The 21,420-nt window shown below is 31.7% G+C and overlaps 1 protein-coding gene across 1 annotated transcript in view; it reads left to right on the forward strand.

Moving 5' to 3' along the window:
* Positions 1-21,420, forward strand: part of LOC134254641 (receptor-type tyrosine-protein phosphatase alpha-like) — a 103,161-nt gene that overhangs the window by 65,181 nt on the left and 16,560 nt on the right. Inside the window, exons 7-19 of the mRNA XM_062737179.1 lie at positions 12,311-12,451; positions 12,598-12,738; positions 12,934-13,074; positions 13,526-13,663; positions 13,982-14,113; positions 14,252-14,395; positions 17,972-18,071; positions 18,203-18,279; positions 18,558-18,700; positions 19,214-19,301; positions 19,586-19,656; positions 19,958-19,994; positions 21,294-21,391. Of these exons, the coding sequence (XP_062593163.1) occupies positions 12,311-12,451; positions 12,598-12,738; positions 12,934-13,074; positions 13,526-13,663; positions 13,982-14,113; positions 14,252-14,395; positions 17,972-18,071; positions 18,203-18,279; positions 18,558-18,700; positions 19,214-19,301; positions 19,586-19,656; positions 19,958-19,994; positions 21,294-21,391 (1,451 nt within the window). The remainder of the gene's footprint in view (positions 1-12,310; positions 12,452-12,597; positions 12,739-12,933; positions 13,075-13,525; positions 13,664-13,981; positions 14,114-14,251; positions 14,396-17,971; positions 18,072-18,202; positions 18,280-18,557; positions 18,701-19,213; positions 19,302-19,585; positions 19,657-19,957; positions 19,995-21,293; positions 21,392-21,420) is intronic.

A 21,420-nucleotide genomic window follows, 5' to 3' on the forward strand; every position in this document is an offset into this window, starting at 1 on the left:
GGGGCCACAATGGGGTATCAAAGTTTTACATAGAAATATATAGGAAAAATCTTTGAAAATCTTCTTCTCAAGAATCACTGGGCCAGAAAAGCTGAAACTTATGTGGAAGCATCTTGGGGTAGTGTAGATTCTAAATTGTTCAAATCGTGACCCCCGGGGGATGGGTGGGGCCACAATGGGGAATCAAAGTTTTATATAGAAATATATAGGAAAAATCTTTGAAAATCTTCTTCTCAAGAACCACTGGACCAGAAAAGCTGAAACTTATGTGGAAGCATCCTGGTATAGTGTAGATTCTAAATTGTTCAAATCATGACCCCCAGGGGAAGGGCGGGGCCACAATGGGGTATCAAAGTTTTACATAGAAATATAGTGGAAAAATCTTTGAAAATCTTCTTCTCAAGAACCACTGGGCCAGAAAAGCTGAAACTTATGTGGAAGCATCCTGGTATAGTGTAGATTCGAAATTGTTCAAATAATGACCCCAGGGGGAAGGGCGGGGCCACAATGGGGAATCAAAGTTTTATATAGAAATATATAGGAAAAATCTTTGAAAATTTTCTTCTCAAGAACCACTGGGCCAGAAAAAGTGAAGCTTATGTGAAAGCATTCTGGGGTAGTGTAAATTCTAAATTGTAGGAATCATGACCCCCGGGGGAAGGGCGGGGCCATTATAGGGAATCAAAGTTTTACATAGAAATATATAGGAAAAATCTTTGAAAATCTTCTTCTCAGGAACCACTGGGCCAAAAAAGCTGAAACATATGTGCCCATGGAAGGATCATGGGGTAGTGTAGATTTCAAAATGTCTAAATTATGATCAGTGGGGTAGGGTGGGGATGCATTATGTATAACAAGGGTAAAATCTGGTAAGGAACAGAATGGTCAAAGCTTCTCAGGTGAGCGATGTGGCCCATGGGCCTCTTGTCTTTTGGATACAGGTGCGAGACTAACACTTATCAGTCGAAAATTGTGTAACAACTATTAGCTTGATATCTTGGATGGGTGCAGGACTAACTCAAATCAGTCCAAGAAAACAATAAGCAAAGTCAGTAAAATTGCATGCAAGACAAAATACTTAATCAATGGATTTTGAATGAAGAACAACGTCATGACGTCGGATTATTGTGACTTCATTAACGTTGATTGTTTCTCCGCACCATCGGACTTTTGCGAATCAGACCATCGCACTTTAGCACAACGTGTCTCATAGGAAACGAGCCATCGGACTTTGGCGTGACTATCAAACTTTGGCGTCCGTAAAGACACCGAGTCATCGGGGTTTGGCGCAGACCATTGGGGTTTGGCGAGACCATCGGACTTTGGCGTCACCATCGCACTTTGGAGTCTTACAGATATACAAGATAATCTATGAAAATGCATGCAACAGCTTTGATATGCTAGTATGCATAAGCTATCTTTCAGAGCTCGAGCTTTTAAGAGGGTTATTTAAATTTTTCTTGTTGACAAATTGAGTTACATACATTTAGTGTTTATATACATCTAATTTCGGACCTTTTTGCACATTTCGGACCTTTACATTTACCGGTATTGTGGTAACTACAGCGATCGATACATTTTTGTATTCGTTACGCGACCTTTTTTCATGTACATGAAACACCCTTTGAAAATAAAAACTGTAATATTGACGGTTTTTATTCATAATCAGACATGTAGACCGAACCTTATATAAGGATTCATATTGATGCATATGGAGGTCAAACAAATTTTTTTTTGAAAATCAAATATGTCACATTTTCATTAACGTGCTTTTTGTCTTCCCAGCTTTTAATTATTTTAACCATCTTTAACATTCTTTTAGGATGTGATACCCCTGGGACGTATGGAGGTAATTGCTTCAAGAGATGTCCATCAAAATGTCAAGAAGAACGCTGTCACATTATCAACGGAACCTGTTTAGGTTGTATGGATGGATGGAAAGGAGATAAGTGCGAAAATCGTAAGAGTTTTCACATTTAAAAAAGTTTCCTAACAAAATTAAATGATTCCATCTACAAATCTTTAAAAAAAATCAAATTCTCATAAGAAAACTCAATACACTTGCATATATAACTCTGTTTTTTTTTTTTTTTTTTTTTTTTTTTTTTGGTTACTTATGTCCTAAAAAAGACATTGTGCTTTCCCATGATAGCCATTTCAGAGCACTTGTATCTTTTGGAGTTAGTGAATAAGCACTATTCTCAAATACCCCCACATTAAAAAGTATTCTAAAGGGAAAAGATTCGGTGAATGTTATGGCCTCTCAATGCTTGAACGAAGGGATTTAAACTTTTCTACAAACCATTTATGTACAATATTTGTGGTGTGAGGAGTGGCGCAATCTTGTTGAATCATACTTCGTTAATTTCTTTTCCTTTTCTCTTCAGCTCAGAGAGAAATTCTGTGCTGAAGTATATCAAACTTCTAAAATGATGAGGAAGGAATGTTTAAATCAAGTTCTCTATATACTCCTATCTCTGCTTTCAGTTGTGTTTCTTTGAAGATTGTTATCACCATTTCGCTATTTTCATCTGACCGTCCCAACTTGACCTTATAGACACATCTCATCTTTTGTCACCGATAGTTCCATACTGATCTTTGACATAATCCGAAAACTCAGTTTTCTAGAGAGAAGCATTTGTTCTTGATACCTTTTTTTCAAAACAGTGTCGCAGAATTTACATTTGCATAACAAAGTCCATAACACAATACAAAATAGAAGCAGAGCAAACACGGACCTTCGAAACATCAGAGGTGGGATCAGGTACCATGGAGGAGTGCGCATCCCCTGCCGACAGGTCACACCCGCCGTGTCGTGTGCTCCCTGTCATGATCGGGAAAGAACGGAAAAATCCGTCGTCAATTCAGTGTATAAATAATGGACTAAAAATTAGTATGAAAAACGTCAGTCAGAATTTGACTCATTAATGGATTGTATTGGCTGACAAGGTCAATGTATCGACCATAGCTATATAGAACTTACGCAATGATGACCTTAAACGAGACTGTTGATATTCTTGTTTCATCAACTTGCTTGTCAATGATATACCTCGTTTTAGAAATGGTTCATACGTAAAGCATGCTCTTGCGTATCGAATTAACTGAGATATATTGACACCGTATGCAGGTGATGAAGGTATATTGCTGCAAAAGTAATGAAAGTTGACACTAGAAAAATTAAAGTCATCACGTTTATGTTAAAGCTTGATTGTTTGATTACCATTAACGTCTTTTTCAAGTAAAATATCCAAGTATGAAACAGATGTGTCAGACTCTGTGGTATCTTTTATCTCAAGCTCACCAGAATATATCTTATCGACGTAGGAATGGAAATTACCATTGTTAATTAACAATACGTCGTCGATATATCTTATTGTCGAGTTGAAGGCTACAGCAAGTGTTTTCTTCTTTTCACGCATAAGGCTTTGCACAAATTCTGCTTCAGATGAATGTAAAAATAGGCTTGCTAATAACGGAGCGCAGTTTGTACCCATGGGAATTTCAATAGATTGTTGGAATACCTTGTCTCCAAAACCACATAGATATACGCGTGTGTGTGCAATCAGAATATGTTTTAACAAACTAATTTTGCAAATGACCTATGACCAGGTAAGTAAATTTTTGAGTTCTATTTTTATTGAAAAATCAGCCGTCAATGATAACAAAAAACCTGGACTTTAATTCATCGTTGTAAAGTCGTAAGCTGTTGATTTTGGTAAAATCTTGTGATTTCGAATTGTCCAAAAATTCTTTGGAATTTTTTAGGATCCACATCTGACTCACACCACTTCTTGAATATATTGTTGCGCAATACTCTTGACGTTTTTCCTTCATTGCTGTCAATATCTTAGTGAGGAGTAACGAAATAGGCTTGGTTGAACATTTGCTGGAAACCGCAATGTATCGTTTAGGATTTTTATGATGTTTCGGAATCCAATATATAGGGTAGTTCAAATTCATTTTGGCTCTGTGGAATATTAAAAATATTTAAAATTGACATATGATTTTGAAGAATTTCTTTCTCAGAAAGTGAAGTATGAGTATAAGTAGGATTGCCACTTGTAGAATTAAATCCAAGTTCTTCTAAAATACAATTTATATAATGAGTCATACCAACGAAGACAATGATGTTACCGGCTTTGTCGGCAAAGACCAGTACGCAGTGATCATGTAATCTATCTAATTCTTTTTTCACCTGGATTATTGAACACAGAAGGATAGATGGTTTTCATATTGCCCCTCAATCTTTTAATACGCGACTTTAACATGGATCTGATACATTTAATCCATTCTGACAAGGTGTCAACGTCTTCTTTTTCATATCTGGTCCATCGTCTGGCTTAAGTTTCAACAGAATCCATAATATTTACGAAATTCCCACGCCAGTTGAAGGATCGGGCTTCCTTATATGTAGGAACTTTTAAAATAAGTGATCAAAATCTCCTCATTATTAACTACATGTATATTTACGTCACCTGTAATAACGTGTCCAACAGGACTATAGTTAGAGGGCGAAGAAGAACATGAACACGATGGAGGATTATGTTTCAGATACTCAGTTTCCAGGCGATGTAAAGTTTAAATTTTTTTGTAATTGAAAAGTGTGGAATCAATGGTCGATGTGTATTTGTAGGAAATACAAGGTGTAGTCGTTAACTTGAAAACTTGTACGACCGATGCCCATGACTACGCTTACGTCTCTTTGTATGGTTAAAAAGGCCTATCACATTTACATTATTACACTGTGGAAAGATTTCCAACACTATCGACATTGTCATTACATCCATAGGGAAAGGCTGTTCCAAGTTTTCTAATCCAAAATGTATGAGAGGAGGAACTAACATCGTAAGAATGGATCTAGAATTAGACTTGATGAATAATAATGACGTTTTAAAAATGCAAGATCACTATTTTCCATCTTATAATCATTCTGTATGGTAACAAGTACATTGTTTACAAAGGTTTAAAACGTATACATGCATGTATGCCCATCCACGTAAGTAAAGAATATTTCAAATCAATGACTGACAATTTATCGTGTCCAAGCACAGTGTCCTAGTTAGCACAAAACCTGCCGTGACGGTATTTAGTATCCACAAAATTACCTGAGGAAATATATATCACTTGTGAATTATGATATTCAACTTGTCACAGCCCTTGGTTACAGCACAGAGAGCGGGTATAAGGAGGAGCTGTTTTTTTCTTTTTTAAAGCATGAGCAGGTGTTTGTCTATTGATCTTTTAACACATCATTACTAGGGCACATATACAACTTCCATTAAAAGGAGAACAATAGACAAAAATATGAGCTGACTATGCATAAAGTCAGGAAAAAAGTGGGCGTCCTAATGACCAAATGAAAGAACTTTATTCGGTAATAACCAATATTTGCCACCCAAATCAAACTTTGATGGAGGTATATTTAATTAAGTTCTTAAACAGGGGAGTATATGCTGACTTCAAAGCACTGAATATTTTCATAAGTAATGACGTCATATGTACGTAATGACGTCACAAACATGACGTAAATTTCAGTTTTTAATGAATTCTACAGAAAAATGTACATATTTCGTCGATATTTTGAGTAAAAGTCACCGAGCGCATGTGTGTTCAGGATCAATATTTTGATATAATGTGTAGAATGATAATATCAATGAAATATGTAAATATTAATCCTGAACAAACATGCGCTCTTTAAATATTTAAAAGCTAAAATTGTTGAAATTTTGTCCATTTTGTCCTCTTTCTGAAAAAAATTCTAAAATTGGACTAGTTTGTGATGTCATAAAAACAAAAATTGTGAATAAACTGCTTTGAACCTATGATATGTTCTGTTAATTTATATTTCTCATACAATTTCTTGAATTCAGCACATTTCATGAAGTTTTCAAAATGTAACTTTTGTGGGGGCAAGTATATGCAATATACCGCATATAGTTCTTTGAAGAAATTGTGCTGATCCTGACTTAGAAAAGAAAAAGTTGTAGATAAGATGTTGATAATTCCTGCAATTAAATGAAAAATTTCTATGTTGAAAGTTGATTTTGACGCAAATTTCGCATATCATTAAAAACAGTCATCCTTTGAAGCTCTCCAGCGGCAAGTGGTGGCGTCTCCACATGTGTAAAAAAATTCCCGAGACGTTAGATAGCACACAATCAATCAATCTATACTGAAAGGAAAAAGAAACCCATTATAAACTTTTGAATTAAATTAAGACTATTATTCCGAATATGTTTTCCAGAATTGTTATCAAACATTTGAATTCATCTTTGAGCAACAAGTTACTAAAATTTTGTGTGACTCTGACTGATAATTCATGAGTTATTGAAATTGATATGTCAATATCCCTCAAAAATGAAATAAAAATTCTTATCATCTCCCTTACGCACCAGTAATAGCTTTCATTTTCCTGTGAATTGAGTTTTCTCATAGAATTATTTGATCGGGAGGTCGTGAGTTCGTATCTCGGCCGCGACTGACCCAGTCGATAAAATGGGTAGCAACTGTTCCTTCGCCATGCGCTCGGCACTTTGAAGTGAAAGTTGTGGGTCCATCGGATGAGACCTTAAAAACCGAGGCCCCGTGTCAGCGGCAGGCGTTGGCACGATAAAGATCCCTCACTGCTCAATGGCCCTGAGTGCCGAGTAAAGGTCAAAATTTGAAGCCCTTCACCGGCATACGGTGACGTCTCCATATGAGTGAAAAATTCTCGAGAGGGACGTTAAACAATATACAATCAATCAATCAATCATAGGATTATTATTCAACCTTCCGACTGTAGTCTTAAGGTGATTAGAACCTGTCGCCAAAGTAATTGGATTTTTAAAAAAATGATAAGAGTGGTACTAGAGGATTTCCTGTCTTGAATAATGACAGTTTTGATATGGGTCAATGCGCTAGTTTCCATGGCAACGGCCTCTGAACATGAGAGTGTTGAACTTGTCTGCTGTCCCAAAATAAACAAGTGATGGACATAATCAAAATAAAAAAATAAAAAGATTTTATTTTCAATCGCATTTTTATATCATGGAAATGAAAAATAATAACATTTTCTTCCTACAGAATAAGTAACAGTATTGAAATAATAAATGATGTTTAAAAAATTTAATCCGAATTTTCTCAGACTGCTATTAAAAATGCAATTTTCAGCATGACTTTCAATTAATAAAAGGGCAAAAAATCATACCAAGAGTAATTGGAATTTTTTCTTTTAACTTTCTTTGAATAGCAGTGATACAAAGCTTTAAACCTTGAAAAAAAATGGTAGGTCCATGAGTCCGGAAGAAAGACATAATCATCTGACTTTCATTGGGTCTTGCTCAATTTTTAGCCTTTTCCAAAAAAAAAAAAATATATATATATATCATTTTATGAAAAGATAAACACAATAAATCTTAAAAATTTGCATAAAATGATCAAATACATTGTATAATTTATAAATTCTGAACATTTGATATGAAAACATTCAATAAAATAGTCATTAGCTTCAGAAACATTAAAATAATCTCTCAGTTCGAATTTCCTCTTATGTATTGAAACTAAATGCATTTTACATGTATGCCATGTAATATTTAGGCCAGCATTTTTTAAATTTTTAGGTTTACAAACCCGCCGCTCAAGTTTTTGAATTATCAGGAAAAAAAATGAGGAAAACAAGATTTTTTTCTTTCCGATGTCAAATTTGAGTAGGGATCGAAATTTCAAATTTAAGAACTCGTACTTCCGGTTTGTTTTTTTATTTGCTTTTTTTTTTTTTTTTTTTTTTTTTTTTTTTTTTTTTTTTTTTTTTTTTTTTGTTTTTTTTTTTTTTTTGTTGTTGTTGTTTTTCTTTTTTTTTGGGGGGGGGGGGGGTGTTTTTTGTTTTTACAATAGTCAATTAGTCATCTCATATTTTGAATTCCAGTAAAATTGTAGATTCTGAAAATTCTTTTTTCCTCCAGGGATAATTATAGATATACTCATACTAAAACAACCTTAATGTTTGCATACACATGTGACTTAATTTTAATACTACCAATTAATGTACTTAATCAAAGAATTGCTCTTCATTATACATGTACATTGTTTGTTGTATTCTGGTGTCTTGTTTATCTGTAATTACATGTAAAAAAAATTCCTGGGCCCTGAATTGGAAATAAATTGTTCTCTAATTCTATAATGAAATTATCAAATAGTTTATTTATTTATTTTGTATATTTAAAAAATTAAAATGCTTCATGTCCATGCTTCATTGATGACTATTACTTTATTTTTCAACTGAAAACCCTATATGAGGCCCCAATTTGAGAATCTGACGAGGAGTCACTTCCCCTTTATTTTAAAATATAGACCAAAATGTACTATAATTTATGTTTTTATCAAAAAAATCTATAATTCTTTCATTCTATAATAATTATAGATTAATTTTTTGTCTTCAAATATGTCATAAATCAGAGAATATTTATCAGAAATATGAAAAAATATTATTTGTTTCACTTATTTAGTAATATCAAAAACAAATAAAGTTTTCATTTTTTTTAATGACATCTTTTAAAGCCAAGTTCAAACACACTAAACTTATCAAAATATTAAGTGTATATGGTATCTCTCTTTATTTTCATTATACGTTTAATGCCTGGTGGGGTAACTGTGTACCTTGTTTTACAAACATGTATGTTTTGAATGTTCCAAGTACGTATACGGTATAGCGTAGCCTGCGTACATGTTACAGTTAGTGTTCATGTTTCAACGTAATCGCAGGTGTGTATTTGTAATGTGAATTGAGTATAAACTTACAACTGAAATAATTGTGATCAGGATGTTCAGACTTCTTAGCCCATCTTGCTGTTAGAATACTGGACACCTGTTGGTATTTACTTGCTAATTTAGCTGTTTTAAACCCGTGTTTACGGTATCGTGTCATTGTTTGTAAACATTTCTTTTCCTGTCGTCTGTCAAACTACATACGCCGTAAATCAGTGCTATATACGAAACGCTAAATAAATAAATAATTTTGTTGCTAAGATACATAACCGTGGTCAATATTAACAAATTGGCTAATTTTAAACAATATCGGATAATTTAAAAAAGAAATTGACAAACAACATTTTAACAACATCATAGATCGAATAGCGGCGTTTCGCGTTGCGCAGTTGACGTATTTTCGTCACGTTCGAATCGCCTTAATGGTTAAGAGTAGCTGTAGCATTCTAAAGCCAACAAATCCTCTGCCGAATGAATCTCTCAAATTTTCGATTTTCGATAGAATTTACAGAATCTAGCTGGTTTGGTACACGTGAATGTTTGTAAGAAAGTCTCCCCCAAACGCTGGTTACATTTTTCCAGTGTGAACATGTTAAAAACATTACGCATACGACGCGTACTTGCGCGTGGGAGAGTAAAATCTCGACGTAAAGTTGTCAAGCTTGCGGAACAAATTAGAGCAAAGTTTCTGTCCGTATTCGGATTAAAATTATGAGTATGGTTGTCGTGCTGTATAAATATCTGTTTTAATGATAATGCCTTGACGATAACCGAAGTGGCATGATGAAAAGCCTTATCGTGATGTGACGTTGTTACGCGCAAACGTCACCGTCATGGTTGGTTGGAAACCTTTTAAGTTACTCTCTGACAACCGAAAAAAACTTTTTTGGTTGAAAAAGTAAAAACAAACTGTACATAAACATGTTATTGCCTTTTTTATTCACTTGTGCAGTTCAATTACTAGACCCCATGCAACTTACGTCAGCCATACCATGATTACAAGAAAGTTATACTGACTGCAAATATGCAAAAACGATGTCTATAACAGTTACTCTAATGCATCATTTTGCACTACAAATTGTGATCATCAATTTGCACGTGTTTTCGACTTTTTATCACTTTCCCCACTTGACGCCATATATTTCCTGGTTGAATAATTTTGACCAGTGATTTTAGTGCAGAATTGCCAAAATACTGATCTGACCAACTTTCATAATTTTCGGCAACCTAGTCAAAATATTTTCGTATATTATGTTTTTATGCGTTTCTTCTTCCTTTCAGTATATGTTAAAAATGTCTGACTTCCTAACTTTTGATATCATCAATCTTAAAGTTTAAATAAGTAATTATAACGTCATGATACTATTTCATTCTTATATTTTATACAATAAAAGTTGCTGAATTGATTGATTATATATTGTTAAACGTTCCATTCGAGAATTTTTCACTCATGCAGAGACGTCACCGAATGCCGGTGAAGGGCTTCAATTTTAGACCTATACTTGGCACTCAGGGCCATTTAGCGCTTTCAAATGCATTTTTTTTTTTGTTAAATACATATTTGTGATTTGACAAAAATATATCAATAAATAAAATCCAAACATTTATCAAGGGTCAGAAGTCCTTCGAAACACAACACATTCAAAATAGAGCAATCACAGACCTCTTGAATTCAAGAGGTGGTGCCATGGAGTTGTATGCATCCCTTAGTATCGATTAAAAACGTGCTCTATTCATGATCGAGAAACTGGAAAATTCATCAACAATACAGTATGTAAATAATGGTCTTAAAATTTGTCTGAAATGAACATGTGATGAACGTCAGTTTAGAAATAATTTTGGATACAGTTTTTCAAACATTTCAATAGATAAAGTATTGAAAAGCTTTACTCCGAAGGTATTTCCTTTGCATCAATCAGAAACAAACTTAAAATGGCATTGGATATTTTGTTTTTGCATTCTTAATTCTTAATTGAAACCTTTTAACACAACACAATAATTGCGACTTAAATCAATTTTATTTTTATCCCAATCTTAATACACACGTGTAGTATTAATGTTTAGGGGAAATTACCTTAAAAATTTGAAATGTTTTATTTTTTTAGCATGTCCATCGGGATATTATGGACTGGAATGTAGAGGTATTTGTACAAACAACTGCCAAGAAAACAGAACTTGTAATCATGTGACTGGGTACTGTGACAACGGCTGTTCTGATGGATGGACTGGGGAACATTGTGACATAAGTATTAATTTCTTTTTCTAATTTGCTTCTTTGTCGCGATTTAGAGAATTAAACATAACCTTATCCTTATACATTTAAGGAATGAAGCTGATTTCAACTTATGTTATCCGATATAACATAACTTGGGGCAGTTTACCCTTTATAAACCGCGAAGCGGTTTATAAGAAAGCGTAAACTGCCCCAAATTTTGTTATATCGGATAACATAAGTTGAAATTAGCTTCATTCCTTATAATTTAATTTCTGTATAGATAATGAGACAATATTTCCCCCGTAAAAGGGCTTCAAATTGAGCATTATTTTAAAAGTAACGTCAAGCGGAGTAATACGTTTTTGACGTAACTCATTGTGACGTAGGCAAGTTATGTTATACAAAATGTTATATGTTCCTCTGAATGATTCAGCCAATGAAATTGCTTGATACAAGACGAAATACTAATACCAATCAGAGGGGTCGATGACCCAAGAGCTGGTATTAGAGAAGGGCTGATAAGACAGTAATACAAATGTATTAGTAAAAAGAATATATTTTATCAATTTCTCTATTATTCCCATCTTCGGACAGGCTCATATTTGATCACATGTTCAAATATCACGTGTGCTTCTAATCAAATAAAATCTGTAAAAAGCATATTTATTTGATTTGATTTTTTTTCTCTGGCAAAACAATATCAGCCATGCATGATTGGTGTATGTCCTTGAGGCTGATATAGCTGTGGCGTCACAGCATTTGCGAATCATTCAAAATCCTTATCATTTGACTTGATAATTACATATTCAGTAAGACTTGGATGAATATTAACCTCCGCTCAAAAGACTGATAAATGTTATATATGCCTTCGTTAAATACAATGCTGTATAGTATGAGCAAAAATTCTAATGGTAAAAAATTATAGAAAACAAGAATACGGAGAACTGTCTTTTTAATAACTATGTTTTATGTATTCTTATGCTTATATGCAAGCTCACCGCAGCTTGTTTTTGCTAATTTTGTATAAGTCAAATAAAACACTTTCATAGAGATGAATAATGTCATTTATTAAAATGACGGTATAAATGTGAACAATTTAACAAAACAAGAAGGGGATCAGATTCACAAGCTTTGATTAGCAGTTACGTAAAATATAATAATGTCTGATCCCCCAAAACTGACTAGAAAAAAGTATCTGTAAGACAAGACAATGAAAACTTCATATGAAAAAGTTAGAAAAAAAGATGGCAAATCAACACAAAATAGGCCACAAGATGTGACATGCAAGTCACATCCATGTTAGATGTGACATGCAGATCACATCCGTGCCAATAACTATGTTTTCCTTAGCATGTAGCATGGGAACATACGGATCAGGATGTTCTAAGAACTGTAGCGGTAACTGTAAGAATGATACCACTTGTGACAGAGTGACAGGATTCTGTGATAGCGGGTGTTCTCCTGGATTTACCGGGAAAAGATGCGATCAAGGTATATCATAGTTTTTCTATATTTCAGCAATTCGAAAGTTCAAAAATCTACATATAGATTTATGCTCTGTGAATAAACATTTCATATCTATAAAGAAAACAATAACTCTTGCAAGCGATAATGAAAGTTTTTCGAATTTGTTTTAGTTTGTACACCAGGGACATATGGGCCAGGATGTCAAAGGAATTGTAGTGGCAACTGTATAAATGGGACTTTCTGCAATGCTACTACGGGAGTATGTGATTCAGGATGTAGTTCTGGATATATTGGGAAAAGATGTGATCAAGGTTTTTGATACTGCCTCTTACTGTGAACATAAAAATTATTTTTTTATATATATAAGTCTTTAACTACATGTAATAATCTACTGTAGCATTCAAAATATAGTAAAGTATGTAAACAACCCAAATTTGTTATAAAACTTTTAAAAATTGTCATGAAACTAAAATCATTTGCACGGAAGACGATCTTTCTCTTAAAAGAGTGCCCTGTTGGTACCTTTGGTGAGGATTGTACAGGCAACTGCAGTAGAAATTGTTTGAATAATGAAACGTGTAGCAATATAGATGGCAGATGCAATAATGGGTGCAAAGCTGGTTTTCAAGGATTTCTATGCGATAAAAGTGAGTCTTTTTGTTTTCAAATAAGCTATAATTCGGCCCTTAAATGGCAAGAATTTAGAATAAAGTTACATAAGAAGACAGTTAGGTTTATTCATAATACGTAGAATGTTTTGAAGGCTGCGAGATAAAATATAGTAAAATGATGGTGCTTTACTAAATCTGTGTCAGTTGCTCTGTTTTCTTCTCTCTAAGACGATTATAATATAAACACTTTATATAAAACATGTTTATTCTTATTATCGCTAAATTGAAAAAAAAATGCTTCAATTCAAAATATAGTTGAAATAGAAGTAACAGAAGCAATATTGCCAGACGTACCAGTATTTTTCCTGAAAGAAATTGACGCAAATGGCAAATGCTGCAGAAAAATCAAAATCTTTTTTTTCTGTATCAAATGTAAACATGTAAAGAACCTGAAGTCGAGTATTTTTGTTTTGCTCTGATTTTATAGGATGTGCAGAGGGTACATATGGGAACTGCAAACAAACTTGTAGCGGACAATGTGCCAACAATGAAACTTGTAACTATGTCGACGGTATATGTAACAATGGATGCAATCCAGGGTATTATGGAGAAAAATGTAGTTCTTGTAAGTTTAAAATTACTTTTATATTTTTAAAACACAGATTACAAAGCATCCACGTCCACTTTAAAGAAAACAAACACAGGGACGACCTCAAATCGACTTTTAATCAATATATATGGGAGAGGGTGTAAATTTTGGAGCCTGGGAAAGTCGGCCTTTAATTATGTGATTTATTTGTTAGACAGTGTTCAATACAAAATAATAAAATAATGTTTTTTTCTAAAATATCTTCAGTTTGGTAAAACATATTTTCAGATTCGTGTCATTTTTTGATAAAATAATAAACGTTAAATCTCATCGTTCTTTTCTTACATTGATTAGCTTGTAGTCCTGGTCGGTATGGTCAAAACTGTTCGTATATTTGCTCCGAAAATTGTAAAGATGCCAAGTGTGATCATGTCTATGGGAAATGTATATGTAAACAAGGATGGAAAGGATTAGACTGTTCGACAGGTGCTACTTCTTATCTTTTATTGATTTTGAAAAACAAGTGAAGGTGTTCATTTACTTAATATAAATCATCTTAATTGTATTTTAAGTTCTAATACTACGTGATGCATTATTTTTTAAGAATCATTTAAAATTCTGTAGAATGTTCAGTTGGCACATTTGGAGAAAATTGTCTTAAAAACTGCAGTGGCCATTGCAGCAATAATGAAATGTGTAGCAATACTAATGGAGAATGTCCAAATGGTTGTCAAAGCAACTACAAGGGTGTTACCTGCCATGAATTGAGTATGTATAATGGATATGCTTAATGTTTATTTTATTTTCCCCCACAAAACTACAGGTATTTGATTCTAGTTGTTGCTTCTACTTAATATGGCTTACTTCTTTATTTCTTATAAGTTGATATCGTCAAACGGCCTAAATTAGTTATGGTCCTTGAGTTGACCCCTTTTATTTTCCTTGAGTATTTCACAAGATTTTCTCCCTTGTTGCACCAAAGATCGTTAGAAAAGTTTTATAATATAAAAGTTATATAAGCTTTTTATAAAGTTAGCTCTTTGTCATATTTTACAATTGCTGACGATGAAATGATCAGACAGGTAAGAATTATAATCTGAACAAAATTTTTACCTCACTTAGCATAAGTCCGCTTCAACCACAAGTGTTAAAAATGATGTCTAAATCATTTTTTACGACATATCTAATATGTATTGGTGCTATCGTGTGCATTGCTTGCATTATGTCAACAGAATTTAAGTATACAAATTGGAATTGTTGACCTGTATTATGTAATTTCCGCTGAGGTTAAAACCCTAGGACCTGTGCTTCAAAATGGCGCCGGCTAAACATCGGTACCTTGAATGAGAGGTAAACAATCTACGTATATGCATGATTTTATACCATCACTTTTATTGAAAGAAAAAAATATTTACAAATAAGGTTTGCCTTACAAAATGAAATAGAATCCTAAATCTATTTTAAAAACCAACACTATCAGGGATCTCCGAAGAATGGTCTCTTTTCTTCATCCGCAAAAAATCAGTGGCTGTTGAATCTCTGAAAACGTTCTTTCGATAGTAACGGGCATGTTTCGTGGTATATAACGTGGTATATATAAACTTAAGATTTAATACTTGCCATATGTAATTAAAAGCACTTAACAAATATTTCTTCATATAAAAATATTTTTATTTAAAAAGACGTTTAAAATTCGAAAAAGAAACATTACTACACAAGACGTATAATATAATTTTTGACAAATTATCTTTAAGAATATTGTCAAAAATCCTATTTAATCTGGGATGTGGGGTTGCTAAGGGTGGGGGTTGGTTAAAATTCTTTAAAAAAAGTTTTTTTTATTTAAAAATTCCTTTTTTGCAGCACGGAGCACCGGGCTGCTCTATACATATAAGTTTAAGTGTTGGTGTATGGGGATTGAGATGGGAGAAGTTATTCAGAATTAAAGCTTTCTAAATATCAAAAAGATCGTTAATCAGAATGTTCTTTCCCTTTACAAATTACGAGATGGATAATATATTTATTTCCATAAAGTGAATAAATATATATATATTTTTCATATTTAATATATAAAGTTACTTATCATTTACTATCGAAAAAACGACAAGTCCCTTGTACACAGTGTGTGTTTTATATTCTTAAAGTGAAAAACATTTTTGAATTTAGGTGATACATGTGTATGGTTTCAATTTATATTTAATGCAGCAAACATTTATTTGATAATTGATAAAGTTTATATGGGTATTGTTTTTGTTCGATTTTCATCCGACTATAAGTTTTCAAAATATTCTCGACTATCGTCTCGATCATTTAGACGCATGCCTTTTTTACGCATATCGAAGCAGTTTGATGATCAAGACTCATATCCATTGTTAAGTTTATTTATTTCCTGGGCGACAATTTTTGGTTATATCAATGTTTTCTTGTACACTTCTTGGAACATGTTTACCAAAATGAATTATTGTTAGATTAAAGCTTTATGATGAAAATTAATAAAGATTTTGAAATTAACTATTGGTATAATATTGATTATAAAATCATTGCTTTGAAATAGCGATTTAAACTTTATTTTACAAAGTATCTAAAGCAAAATTCATTTTTATTGAATAATTAATATATATTGAAAAAAATGACATAAATGTGTGGTTGAGAGATTTTTTCAGTTTAAGATATTCCTGTTAAAGAAAGAAAGCTACTTACATATAAAAAAGGATTTTAACCGATCTTTAAGACACTATTATGAAAAATATTTCATAAATTTTTAAAGACAATCTTTGAAAAAAAATTGTTTTAATTGCAAATAAGGTCCTTTACATTTTAAGTAAAACAATATTTTATTCACGGGTGTAAAAGAAAATAGGATTGGGCAGCAGACTCAGCCTATTTTGCCTTTAGAGATGAAGTTTGCCATTAATTAATGCTCGATACTAAAATCTAATAAAACATGTCGAGAAAATCCAGATAAGCGGTGCTTTTAATTGCTATAAATTATTTATGAAAATATACATTGTAGAATTCCTTCTTTAATAAACACAGTATGGTGAACTCTACCTGTACCCCCTAGAAGGCCCTTTAATTGAGTGTGATAATTAGATGTTTGTTTTGTCCAGTAGACGTTTGGGAAACACACCTCTAGAACAACCCACTTACCTATTTATTGCATGCGATAATGTTTATTATTTCTTTTTTTCCAATAAATAGTCCTTAAACATTTCCAAATTTATAATAGATCAAAATTCATATGTTGAAATATCCCTTCTACATTATCTTTCTTTAGTATCTGTTTATCATATATGGTTACGCCATTTTGAGAGAATGAAATAATGTACGATTTACTGATTGTCGTAATTAATTAATTAAATCAATCAATTATATCGCACTTCACCAGAGTACACCCGACACAGGCCAGACGTATTCCATAGCGGTCTGGATTTCTTTCTTTACTATTGATTATAAACTTTCCAGTTCAACATGTAAGATTGTTAATTTTAGTTTTTGGTAAGTTAGTGGTAGTGCTAGTTGATTTTTGTTTCTCTTTTTCCTTTGTTCTCGTGACTTTTTAACTTTTTTCTTTGTCCTGAGAAGGGACAGCGCGTCCCGAAAATTCAACAGTTTTTTTCTTCGTATCATTGTTTATTTTTAGTTCTGTCAATAAAAATTCACGAAACGATGCGATGATAAAAATTTTAATGAAAAAAGAAAAACAAAATGAATAAGTTTGAACTTATTTAGGAAAGTTTTTGGGTCGATTTGGGAATCTTTTTACCTTTTATTTTATTGTCTATCAACTTGGCACATGGTTATAAGATTGAGGTAAATTTCCTTGAAATATAAGAAAAGCAATTTATTCAACCGTTTCCTTTTAATGATGTCATCTTTGACCAATTCATAAAAACTACTTAATTCTTAATTTCTAAAAATCTGTAAGAAAAAAATTAATTTCTACTTAAAATATTGGATGATTTGGATGAAAATAAAATTACCGGATAATCAAGGCTTTATTTACTGTAAAATCACATATTTTCATGTGGTCAAATCTTCGTGGTTTGGGGGAGGGACCCTTCAAGTTGGTTCATTGGAATTTGATTTTGTGGATGGAGAACTTTTTTTCATTTATGTATGTAACATTTTTTCGTGGTGGACATAAATTCGTGGGTCTCTTCATACCTCGAAAACAACATAAATTAACCCCCACGAAAATTTTCGATTTCTTAGTAATTGCTTATTGGTTTTATATCACAATGAAAATAAAAATAGCAAAAGATTAAAAACAGGAGAAGTTTTGTCATTTTCTACGATTAAATTATTACTTGTAGTTATATAAATAAAAAATATGTATTGCAGAACCAACAAAGGAAAAACCACAGCCTCTCATCATTGGGATTGTTGTTCTTTTTCTCCTGCTGGTGATAATCATAATCATGACTGTTATAATAGTGAAACGGTAGGTATTTAGGATTAATTACAGTATATAAATTTCTCATAAATATTTACTCTTCTTATGCACTTTCCTGCTACATATGTAACAAAATCTTATATAGTTCATACTATAATGTTTTTCTCTCTTCTCTGCAGAAGAAATAGACTTTTTAAAAATATACATGATTTTGGACATTTAAACGCTGTCTTTTCTTCCAAGAAAGAGTTAACTGGTAAGTGGTTAGATAAATAACCTTAAAGTTATTCTTGTCTTCTCTGAGGCAAAATTAACTCAAACATTAGGATGTCTTACTTCATGAAAATAAGAAATTTATATATGTACAATTCTATAATACTATAAATACTATGAATGTCTGTTAAGATTTCAAACACTCTTAAATTTATTGCATTATCGTATTTTAATATATAATAGAAAAACTCATTTCAGAATACAAATAGTTGGTTGAAATTGGAATTATTATCATACAAAAATATATGATCATTTTGACAGGAGGCAAAAATACAGAATTTCATTCGTACGAAAATGACATTGCTAAGTCAGAAGCAGAGACAAAGAACATTTCTATAGGGGACCTCTCAAAGACCATAGAGGAAATGTTTGAGAATGATACAAGTTTCAAAGCAGAGTATGAGGTATGGTATTTGAAGACAACATTGGTTATGATTATTTGTAAATCTAAATTATATTATCTCAAGCTCCACATCTCTTAAGTATTATTTACAAAAGTAAATTATAATTACATGTAACTATAGTAATATTGTACAATTGTTATCTGTTGTTTATCTTTTAATAGTAAAAAAAATACTTTGATTTGCTTCGAAATTATACAATTGAATATTTCTTGGAAATTAAGAAGGCTATTAAATCTAAAATTTGTTTTATTTAATTTTGGTAGTAATCTACCTATGAACAGGCACATTTTTTATTAAAATTTAAAAAAAAAAACATAATTATAAGATTTTGAAAAATGAAATAAACAAAACTTTGATTCAATACAGTCCAAAAATTGATTCACAATTGTAAAAAACAAAATTAAAAAATTAAAAATTAAACAATTCATATGGCAAAAGAATATGAAAAGCGTGCCCAGTTGTTAGGGTATTCATTTTTCATGAAGATATTTTATGCATTTTCCTTTTTTATAGCAAATTCCAAACGGAGAATTACATTTATGTGATGCTGGAAAAAGGGATGAAAACAAAATAAAAAACAGATATAAAACAACATTTCCGTGTAAGTGCCCTTTAAGAATAGGTGTCAAATGGAAAAAAGAAACAAGGAAAAAATGTTTTCTTAAATAACCAACAAAAAATATGTGATGTTGACAAAAAAAAATTGTGTCAGAAAATACTGAGTACATAAATTTATATTTACAATATAACTATATATTTATTGTGACATTGAAATGCGATTAATAGAACTTCAACTGAAAACAAAATTAAGAAAAATGATATTTTTAACACTTTTGTATTTTAGAAATATTAAATATCATATTTTCTTTACATTGTTTCTTTTAGATGACCATTCCCGAGTTAAGCTTCAAGTGGAAAACATGCGATCTGATTATATTAATGCCAACTACATAAAGGTGTTTATTTAGTTTATTTTCATTGCTTTTTAAAGTATGTTATATTAAATTAACTATCATTTATCTAGTTGAAACTTTATAACATACATATTTACAATATTCGTTTAAATAATCTGAGAAAATTCTGAAAGAAAAAGGCTGAAAAAGACTGGACAATTAAATGCTACATTTGGCATTAAAAAAAAATGTTTTTCTTTAATTTTTTGTATTATTTTGAAATATTTTCAGATTTTTCAAAATTTAGCCTCGTTTTAAAAATACTCTGTTTTTTCTTTTCATTTTTTTTATTTTATTTTTTAAGGATATATCAGGGGAGCAGAGATATATAGCTACACAAGGTAAAAGTAAAAATTGTTTATTTATTGTAATGGTAAACACGTGCATTCAAAAAAAATGTTACCTTTAGCATGTTCAGTTTTTAAATAATAAATTCCAAATGTAATATGTGCAATTGTTCTGTAATGCGTAACCAGATTTTATTTTTAAAGTCGCTTGGTCCGATTCTAATCGCGAAAAAAATATATTCGTTTTTCTTCTTGGAAAAATAATTGTCCATAAATTGTTTCAACTTTTGTCAAATTATATCCTTAAAGTCTTTTTCTTTTAAAAGATATCAAAATTCAAAAGTTAAAAAATAATTTTTGTTAGATCACACAAAAAAACTAGAGATACTGTGAGCAATGAGCTCACTAAATGATACCCCATGCCTCCCATATGAATATAATGCCAGGTCCATGTTTTGCTTTGGAAAATGCAAAATATATGTCAGATCAAAAAGTAAAATAGGAGGTGCACAATGGCAATATGTAATAAAGATTCTGTGAAAGTTTCATTAAATTTCCTTCAGTGGTATGAGAGGAGTTGCGGATAAGAGATGGGTACCCCAAAGCGTAACAGACGGACGGACGGAAATACCGATTACTATATACCCTTTCACTTTTCAAGCGGGGGGTATAATAATCCTATGTTGATATCGCGTGAAATCACCTTCGAAAAATCAAATTTATCGCTTATATCTCATGAAGAACAAACCCGAGCATTTTTTACACTACTTATACCTGTACACGGACAATATTTTAGCCAATTATTTTCGTTACTAATCTTCCTTTTAAAAAAATATCTGATTTTCCTTTATTCTTTAAATATGCATATTAATATAAAAATTACTATGGATTATATTCAATTAATTCCTTAATTTTTAAAAGATATATTATGACTTCTATGGCTTCTACTAATAGAAAAAAATACACGGGTTTGAATTATCTTTATAATTAAATATAACCGATAAACCTATTTTTTCAAAGGTGACTTCACAACAGATATTAACTTCCAGTCAAGAACTTTTGTATTTCAATAAGGTTTTTTATGTTTTCCTTGTAAGGATTGTTGTAATAAACTAGTTAATCAATCTTATGATTTATTTTTATATATTTTCTATGTAATGACGTATTTTTATTGAGTTAGATAATTTGTGCCTGTTTCGGATTAAGCGGCTTTAAAGTATCTAAAAATAAATGGTTTCTTTATAGGAACAAGCATTTATCTTTTTTAGATACAATTTATGATGGAGTTATATAATGGACTAGGGTAAAACACAATGTTTTTGCACTCCATCATATAAAATTTTATCTCTATAGGTCCAAAAAAGGAAACGGTGGCTGATTTTTGGGCAATGATATGGCAGGAATATGTTAATGTTATTGTTTGTCTAACAAATCTAAAAGAAGGAAAACAGGTAAATTTCATATTTTACGAATTAATTTA

Source organism: Saccostrea cucullata, unplaced genomic scaffold, assembly GCF_032062105.1.
Source record: "Saccostrea cucullata isolate Sc308-1 unplaced genomic scaffold, CSIRO_AGI_Scuc_v1 ctg531, whole genome shotgun sequence".
Classification (NCBI taxonomy): Eukaryota; Metazoa; Mollusca; class Bivalvia; order Ostreida; family Ostreidae; genus Saccostrea; species Saccostrea cuccullata.